Raw genomic sequence first — 10,067 nt, 5'->3', positions numbered from 1 at the left:
CACACACACACACACACACACACACACACACACACACACACACACACAATACCCATACAGTGGGAATTGTGGGAGGGTAAATTCTGATAGCTCCTGCAATGATGTGGGGAGCAGCAGAGTAACCAGAACCAGCTGCTCCTCTTGTCCTCTTCCTTCTTCTTCTCCTCCTCCTTTTCCTCCTCCTCTTTATCATCATTTTTTCCTCCTCTTCCTATTTCCCTTCATCTTCCGTTTTCTCCCGTATTCCAGAGTGTTATTATAATTATCACTGTGCCTCTGTCTCCTTCTGTGCCATAGTACAGCATAAACAACAGCGACAACAAAGACGATGCTAAAGAAAAAGAAATAGGCGCACACACAAACTAACAGGTGCACAAGCTTATATACACACACACACACACACACACACACACACGATAGATCCATACAGATATGGACATGTAGTTAAAACACATACACAGCACACAGTCATTGCCCACACACACTCAGCTGCTAATGATGGTTGTTCCCAGTCAAAAGGAGGAAGCAGGATTCCCTCTCTGATTGATGACTCATTGAGGAAATGGCTGTTTGTGCATCATTACTTGCTATGCTGTGTTACCATTAATACTAGCACATCTGCAGACGCCGACATCTGGCACAAGGACAAAAGGACACCAGATATACTGCAGCAGCACAGTACTGTACAATACTGGACTACAAATTGATTAAATCGCATCATTTCTGCAGCCCTGTGCTAAACATGGCTGCATTAGAATAGACAACAGGTTTTTCAACAAATTTTATATTTATATATATTTATTTATATAAATATTTATATTTGTTGTTACTGTTGTTGTTAAACTGATCCTGTTACCAATCAGTTACTGTTTTTTTGTTGATGTTGACCTTGAGTACCTTTTTATTAAAGCGCCATATAAAATAAATGTAACATTAGAAAAGCAACAGGATCATTTTTGCAAAAGGACCGTATGCTCACAAAATGTTACTTACAGACTGTGAAGAAAAATTACAGAGCACAGAAGAGCTTGTTGAAAAAACAACAAATTAGTATGCACAAAGAAAGCTAAATAACACCTAACATACATTTAAGATATGCCAAACGTAACTGTTGTTTAACAGGGAGATACAAGTACATCCACATATATTAGTCATAAAGTAAAATAAAACTGCGTTAACCCACACCGCTAATTTTAACTAGATTGGCTCTGGTCTAAAACTAGCACAGTTTATCTTACTGCCTTTGCTGCAATATTCACCCACCTGTTAGCAGCCAAGCTAGTATTGCTGAAACAATGTCTAATATAGCAGCAACTCTAGCCTGCTGCTAACTCTTTTCCCTAACTAAAGGGAACAGCCACACCAACCTCTTACTTCAGTTCTTACTGTTAAAGTAACGACATTAAATCGAGAGCACAAATTGCACGTTTGTGTACAAAAAAGTAACTGACACACAAATGACAAAAAAACAGATAATGTGTCTGCAACCATATTGATGATTGATGAATTACATAAGTCATTTCCAAGCAAAAATACCAAACATTTGATGGTGTGTGACTCCAGCATTTGCTGCTTTTTCTTGTTTTAACTTATTGTAAATTGAATGTCATCTGCTGGTTAGTCATCGATAATGAAAATAGTTGTTAGTTGCAGATGTGCTTAGTATAGATGTGTTTCTGATTTACTTAAATAGGCAAATAAATAATAACAGTGCCAAAATAATACAAATATACTATACAGCATGGATGATGCACCTGCCCTTGAAACTGTTCAATATGAAATGTTTCTGTATGGATCACACTATGTTGACATACATCTTTATTTGCCCTCTGGGACTGTGTTAATCCCTGGCTCTGCTGTTTAGAAAAGGTGTACACCGCAGGTACGTGGTTGACCTTAATAGTTGTTGATTGTTGACTTAGAGCTCTCCAAGATGTCCTAAAGTAGTATTAATTTCACATTGATTCCCATAAGGTTGCTCTGACTATCCCATGTCAGTAAAAATATTATTTGTACCTTTTTTAACATGCGTTCGGTTCTTTTGTTTATATTCTTGTGATTAATGTTAGGTCTAAGTGGGTTCCTTCTCTGTAAGTTTCTTTGAGACCTGCTTTAGTGAGGAAGGACTACAGAAATGACTTGACTTAACCTGAATGCAGGTTGAATCCTTCATGTGCAGCCACCTACCTCTGCAGTGCAATTTTGGCTTTATCAATTGAGTTAAAAGAATGAAAAGCCTAAGTTTTGCTGCATTTTCCTCTGAAGCTTGGCAGACTGCTGCTAGTTTAAGAATGTAGTGAGCTATTAAGAATTGGCTTTTTATCATTCATACAACTCGCACAGCTTTGGACTGTCACCTTAACACAAACAAGGCAGAAACCAGTACAAATCCCAGCTAAACTACATAAACTATTTACCAAGAGCACCTGCCAGCATCTGATACCATTAAAGCCAGAATTAAGAAAAGCATTCCTGTTGTAAGTTTTGTTTACTATATTTTAGGTTTGTGTCACACACAACGTTGAAATGGTCATTATGACTTTTCATCATTATGGAGTGGAATCATTGACACTGTGAAAATGGGCCCTTAAAGATGATGCTTACACTAGAAAATATTTGTAACAATGTACTAACGTTCAATTCTATGCTATTCAAAAAAATCAATTTCAATAAAGTTTAGGAAATAGTGTTGTAAAGTTCAGAGGGACAGCAAGCTTACAACCAAATGGTTGCTGGTTTAATACCTGGAGGGCAGGATCAAGCATTTACTAGTCAAATGAAAACTGGGACAAATTCAAATCTCCAGGGTGGGCCCTTGATCCCCAGTGACTTAAAGTAAGTAGACAGTAAGGGTTCGGTGTCAGGGACAGCTGAACATATGGCTGTGGCAAGTGATGCCTCTTATGCCCTGTTCTTTTTGTCTTGTTTTTTTCCACAACCTAAGAGGGAGTACTACTCAAGAACATCGGTGTGGTTGAAATGAATAGTTGTAGATGAGGTAGTGAAAGGCTCTACTTGTTCAAAAATGGTAGATGCTTTGTTTTTTACCAGCTGTGTTGTACTGGGGTCTGGTTTCTGACCATAACGGCAGCAATAATTAGAGTAAAAACAGTTGTAAAATATATCTGTTTATATAGCACTCCCTTTTTCCCTTCTCATGATGTTTTGACAGCGTGTGCCAACACACTCTCGCTCTCTCTTACTCGTCAGTCTCCCCCACTGTTCAAGAAAATGTTGCTGTGAGATAAAAAGGTGCAGAATAATTCAAAGAAATACTTGTATACGTTTGTTTAAGGCTCACTGATATGTATCAGCGTGGCCGATATTTGTGGCCAATTTAGCTACCGTGATCACATATTGGCGTTTTTGTTAATTTTGTTAACAAACGTTAATTCAGAAACTTTCACCCATAGTCTGTCCAGGTAGTTTATTTTCAACTACAATGTAACAAAGTACATTTATCAAATTAAAATGTTAAAGGGGTCTCTTGCAGTGATCAACAAAATGTATAAATAGACTTAACCCTTGTGTGTTCTGTTTTTAAATCAAAATAACTTACAACATTCAACATTCTTCACATGTAAAAATGACTACTTCCATAGAATTTTGGTTGTTTTACTCAATTTTATAGCAATTCAAAAAATGTTTAAATGGCTTTAAACAGTATCCTGACTAAACTGTGACATATACCAGTCTGTGATTCCCTCAACATCCTCTGACAATTAGCCGATTTAATTCATAATTAGTGCTCTTTTTTATCTAAAAGATTTGGCACAGTTTCATTTAAGTTATATATATTGACCATGAATTTAAAAAAATAAGTTGAGAAAAAGTGTCAAATGTTTAAAGAATTGTTGTAAGCGCCCAAAAAAAGGTCATTTTCAATTTTGACCTGGAAGCACAACAAGGTCATGGTTCATGTGAAGACAACACAAGGGTTAACATGCTTCCTGTCAGGGAGGAGGACATTACCGTATGCTAGCAGTGGTGATGCCAGGCGATGGAGTGGTTGGCTATGGCTGCAGAAGACTGACGTTCCTTCCAGATTACATGTAAATTGGATGATATTTGACTTATCTGGCTTTAGTAAATAACAAAGATGTAAAGAAGAGTCAGTTCAACCTATTCAACCATGTTTTTCTCCGTGTCGTCACCTCCCTGGCTTTACCAAGACATGGGTTGTAATGTAGCCACGTTGGGTGGTGTTAAGCTAAGTGCACCCATCATGACACCTGAGTAGCAGGTTCCTCGGTGGATGAGAACACTTGAAGTATCCTCCGGGGAGAACATGCCCTGGTTTACTGAGTGATGCATTTGCCTCACAGTTCGTAACAGTTTTTATGCAAAACAGACCCAGCGGCCATACCACACACTGTGGTGTTATATATCCTGACTTATGCAAATGAGTGACCTTTCACAGAGCATTTACATCAGGGTGGGGAATTAACTTTTTGATCCATTGGTCTCTGTGTCTGGTAGATTTATAAAATTATTTATTATTTATAATCATTTCATCAAAATCAAAAGAACAGACTCCAATCCAACAGTATAAAAGACATATTGTTTTAACCTTTAGATGTCTAACAGTGTAAATAATTGGAACATTTCAAGTAATTTCCTCAAGCCATGTTATTATTTAATCTGTGGGGGAAAAAAATGGCATTATTCAATCAGCTGCGCAACTTTTACAACACAAGTGCACATGGTGTTTCATTTTGGAAGTATTGGATTTTAATAATTTAAAAAAATATATAAGTGAAAATCTGTCAATTAAAAATGTATGTTCTTGCTCCCTCTCGGTCCGTTATTTTAACAAATCGCCCCCTCTCACTAAAGTTAAAGGTTTATAAATTATAATTCTTATCAGCTTTATAATGTTGCATTACTGTACATGCTGTGTTTTTAAAACAAAACCCAAACCCATTATTATGTTAACAAAAAGCCTAGCAGCAATTTCCTCGTAAAAATGAAAGGCAGCTCCAATCTCTTACAGTAACAAGTGGTTTTTATTTAACAACATATGATGCGTATCTAAAACTTTAAAATATTTCAAATTAGAATTGATAGAAGAAGCAGCAGTAACAGCCAACTGTTAAGATTGAGATGGAAAAAAGCTATTTGTTAGTTGTAGTGGCTTTTATTGTAGACATAGTATTTATAAGGAAAATGCAATTAGTATGCATTACAGCAGCAGCAAATAGTGGCACAAATACTAGCAGTTATTCTTTGGAGAATAAGTGTGAGTACAATTAAGAGGAACATTTCCAAATGATGCTTCCATTTTAAGGCTTGGCATTAATAATAATTTTCCAGGGTTATGACCTTTAATGTCAAAACTAATGGCTTACATTAGTTAAATTGCTTGTATGTTGCCTGATCGGTGTTATAGGAAGGGAAAATGCATACCTGATGCATATTTGACAGTACAACATTTTGTGGGAGGGGAGACTATGTTCTTATGTGCAATCCTTAATTAATTGATTGAATTTGTGTATTTACAGTGTCTGCAGTTAAACCAGGATTTAAAATCAGAAATCATGTGCTCTCAGCAGTAGCATGTTGCTGGGACAGCTTTTTTCTTTTTGGACTGAGTTACTGCATTTGGGAACTTAATGCAGAGGTGTCAGCACAAGTCTTTTCACAACATGGCCAAGTCAGTTTTTGTCAGGGCTGCAGCTACTTAAGATAAGTTGTATGATATTTTATTTTATGGTATGACAGTATAGATAGAGACAAAGGAGAGAAAAGAGATATGACATGAAACAAAGGTTGATGTTGTGGCCATATGTTCGAACAACTGGTCCTCCTTAACATGCCACAATTATTTATTTATACATCTTTCATAAAGTGGGACCCTCTTTAAAAATAATTGTCAGATTAACAGTTCTTGTCCAACCGACATCCATGTAGTTCCATTCTTGGTTTGATATTGTCTCCTAACACAAGCCAGTATGCGTGTACACAGACACATCTGCATGAGGTTATACAGAGAGACAAGCTCAACTCAATGGTGAAACTATTAGTCAGTCTGCGCTATAGGACAGAGCAATGTTGACCAGGTGAGATGGCGTGGCTGACAATGACTAGATGACATGGTGCATGCTGGGGTTTGCTGTTTGAAGAGAAGTGTGTTGGGGAGGTGTGTCTTGACGTGAGGTTTGCCTCGCTGCATGCTCGCCTGCCATAGGCTGCTGACTGGTGAGCGGGGAAGTGAAGGGTTTGGGCGAAAGTATAAGGCACTAGGACCCAGTGGTTAGCTTGTGAGTAGGCAGGCAGAGTGGGGCTGAGTCACTGCATGTGTCTGAGAGGCAGTCAGAAACAGAGCAGAGCTAAGGGAGTAGAGGTGGTCTCACACTCATCAACACAGGATAACACAACCATGATGGGTTGACTTTGGGGGGGGGTTGGCTGTTGGAGAGAGGAAGTGTGCATTCCCCACCACTTGCTCAGCCATGGAGACCAACAAAGTTCTACATTTTGTGCCTTCGGGTAAGTGGATCAAAGCTCTCAGGGCTTCTCCTCAGCTGTGCACGACAGCGTTCGCTGGGAGAACCTTGGGGTTCCCTACCTAGTGAAACCTGAGAACCCCCTGTGCAAAACAACGTGCAGCCCACCTCCACTTCCACTCTGAGGGACGGCAGATGTTTGGGTGTACATGTGTTCTACTGTACCGACTTTTTTGTGTTTTCTCTTTTTGTATACTTAGGAATGTGGCAATGTTCTGTTTGTTACATTAATCCTGTTTTTATTTCATTATCAGGGGAGGTTGGGTTGAAGAAGCCCTGTTGTGCTTACAGAAATATAGATGTTTTTGCATTTTTTTGTAATAGTACGCATTTGCCTTGTTTTTTTCTTTTCTTCTTTATGTTTATGTCTGGTATGCGACACAACAGGTTTTTGCGTCAGATTTCCTCAGTTCAGGAACTGAACCTTTAGAAATGACTGTATTGCAAACCCACCAAGAGAAAGACAGTGTACCTGCCGAGCAGAGACAGCTGGAATGCAGAGCTCATAATGCACTTTTTTATGTGCTGCACTGACGAGGCTTGTTCAAGTGCGCTCGCTAGACAGAGAGGGATGGACACCGCAGAAGAAGCAGTGTGTGTGTGAATGTGCACATATATGTATATGTGTGTGTGTGTGTGTGTGTGTGTGTAGTATAAGTGCATTATTTTTGTGCTTGAGAATCTGAGCGGGAAAATTGTGTGTGTGTGTGTGTGTGGTGTGTGTGTGTGTGGTGTTTTGTGGTGTGTGTGTGTGTGTGTGGTGTGTGTGTGTGGTTGTGTGTGTGTGTGTGTGTGTGTGTGTGTGTGTGTGTGTGTGTGTGTGTGTGTGTGTGTGTGTGTGTGTGTGTGTGTTGTTTGTGTGTTTTGTGTGTGTGTGTGTGTGTGTGTGTGTGTGTGTGTGTGTGTGTGTGTGTGTGATTAGTGTTGGTGACAGCCACAGCAGAGCAGCATGTTCTACCCTCACTGAAAGTCTTCGGAGAGACCAGAGCCCATTTGGAGGTGTGATGTGGCTGCCTCCTCAATTTCATTTTGTCTAGGGAGGAACAGTGGGATGTGTGCGTGTGAGATGGAGACAATATAATGCAAGTGCATGAATATAATGAGTGTGTGTGTGCTTGTGAGAGCGTCATGCACTGTGCACACTAACTACATCTCAGAGTGCGTGTTGGCTGTGATGGACACTGCTGTGGCTCGTCCTCTGAGGGGTAATTTGCATTCATTTGCTTAGTGCTGATTAAAGGCGGAGAGGGCAGGTTGGATCCTTGCAGCAGAACAATTTTGTTCTGCGAACAGAAATCTATTCAAAAGGTTTGTTACCAATTACAGGAGAGGTTGAGGTTAGAAAAGAGTCGAAATGTCGGATTATATCCAATGTCTTATCCACCTAATTACAATCAATGTTAATGTCTGTAATCTCACCTTGGCTTTAAGTAGGCATTTTAACAATTTACTGGCCAGTAGAACCAAATCACCAAAATATATCTGCAGGAATTTGATGGAGTTATTGATCACCACCAGTGACTCAACAATTACTTTGCCAGATTAGATTTCTTGCTTCCCAAACTCACTGTACCACCATCTGGATTTTCAAATAAATGCAGAGCGAGCACCTTCCAGCATGCGTAACAGGAACGTGTTGTCCATCAGAATGTTCACCCATACATATTACACCAAATGTTGGTGTGTCATCTATAAACATTAGCAAGCCCTTATTGTAGCATATTGCAAGTAAATCTCCACATGGTGTCATTATCGGTGACAACCTGCTGACAGGTAAAGGAGCAGCTGTCGCTGTGGGAGGAGGTCAGGAGATTGGGGATTCACTTTATGGAGTTGTAAATTACCACAGTGCTTCACCATGGGATTACACATTGTAGTCATACTGCAGTGAGCCTGACCACGTGTAGCTTGATGAACCTTTTCTGATTTTGTTTGGTTGCTCTCACAATGGAGCAAATACAGCTTGTAACAATGCAGAGGGGAACAGTGTTTACAGACTGTTTCAACTGCGACATTTATGTCGCTGAGGATAAAGTGTTTGCTATAATGCTTTCCCTTGGACTGTTATTCTTGATTCATTACTTAATCTGGAAAAAAACTGGGGGGGAAATTTAAAATAGGAAAGGGCAATAATTTGCTATATAGTTTTATAGTAGCAGTCGAATCTACAGTCCCTGACAAAAGTCTTGTCGCTTGTGTACAAATTGACCTGAAGTGCCGCTGAAATATATTTCTAATCAAGATTTATTTACAAGAAATGGCTCATTTTAATCCCAACAGCTTTTGAATAATGTTTCACTGCAAAAAGAAACTATCAAAAAGTATTCCAATATTACCAGTTGGTAAGCCATTGAGTCAATTTTTGCAAAGACATAAATGTTGTTGCCTCGTCAATGAGCTTCACCTGGGATAATAATGGATCAATCAGGTCTCAGGTGTGTATAAAAACAACCAGTACACTAGACCTTCACATCAACTGCAACTAGACCTCTGCAAACATGCCTAAGATTCATGGACTAAAGTTTGGATTATCAAGAGGTGAAGACCAGACCACTGCTGATGTGGCAGACACCTTCAATGTGTCTCAGCGTCAAGGACAGAGGATACAAAACATTTGAAGACACTGGAGAGGTTTTTGACAAGCCCAGGTCAGGCAGACCCCGCAAGACAACTGCTCGGAGGACTGTTTGTGGCTCGAAAATCCAAGGCCAGCCATTTTCACTGCAGCAGAGTCCACCAGATCCTGCCCCTGAAGTCCTGTGTCAACCAGAACGGTTTGTCGGATTCGTTCTCGAAATGGCCTCCATGGTCTAATCAGTGCCCAGAAGCCAGCACTAAACAAAACACAATTGAAAAACCGTGTGGCATGTGCCAAGGCCCACAGCCTGCTAAAAGGATGGACGCTGGAGAAGTGGAAGAAAGTGGATTTTTCAGATGAATCTTCTGTTGAATTACACCACAGTCGCCGCAAATATTGCAGGAGACCTACTGGAGCCCGCATGGATCCAAGATTCACCCAGAAAACAGTGAAGTTTGGTGGCGGAAAAATCATGGCCTGGGGTTACATCCAGTATGGGGGTGTGTGAGAGATGTGCATGGAGGAAGGCAACATCAATAGTCTCAAATACCAAGAAATCTTAGCTATCTCTAATATTCCCGACCATAAAAGAGGCCATATTCTCCAGCAGGATGGTGCTCCATCGCATACTTCCATCTCCACTTCAAAGTTCCTCAAGGCGAAGAAGATCCAGATGGTCCAGGATTGGCCGGTCCAGTCACCAGACATGAACATCATTGAGCATATGTGAGGTAGGATGAAAGAGGAAGCATGGAAGACCAAACCAAAGAATATTGATGAACTCTGGGAGGCAGCAAGACTGCTTTCCTACCTATTCCTGATGACTTCATCAACACATGGTCTGAATCCTTGCCAAACCGCATGGATGCTGTCCTTCAAGCTCATGGAAGTCATATAAGATATTAAGTTTGAATCTCACAGCATTAATTGATTAATTAAAAGTCAGGTTAATAGCAGGTGTTTCTACAAAATAGATAAGCGAC

General features: G+C 39.9%; 1 protein-coding gene across 4 annotated transcripts in view; it reads left to right on the top strand.

Moving 5' to 3' along the window:
• Positions 1-10,067, top strand: part of slc4a11 (solute carrier family 4 member 11) — a 156,939-nt gene that overhangs the window by 12,397 nt on the left and 134,475 nt on the right. The window contains exon 1 of one of the 4 annotated variants that reach the window (XM_032511969.1): positions 6,267-6,489. The exons of 2 other annotated variants lie outside the window; for them this stretch is intronic. In XM_032511969.1, the coding sequence (XP_032367860.1) occupies positions 6,453-6,489 (37 nt within the window). In that variant the 5' untranslated portion in view covers positions 6,267-6,452. Of the gene's footprint in view, positions 1-6,266; positions 6,490-10,067 lie in introns of those variants that run through there. One more of the 4 variants, XM_032511974.1, reaches the window with a different exon arrangement.

This window comes from Etheostoma spectabile, unplaced genomic scaffold (genome assembly GCF_008692095.1).
Source record: "Etheostoma spectabile isolate EspeVRDwgs_2016 unplaced genomic scaffold, UIUC_Espe_1.0 scaffold58, whole genome shotgun sequence".
Taxonomy (NCBI): Eukaryota; Metazoa; Chordata; class Actinopteri; order Perciformes; family Percidae; genus Etheostoma; species Etheostoma spectabile.
Note: the sequence above shows the minus strand (reverse complement) of the source record. Positions and strands in the feature narration are given on the sequence as shown.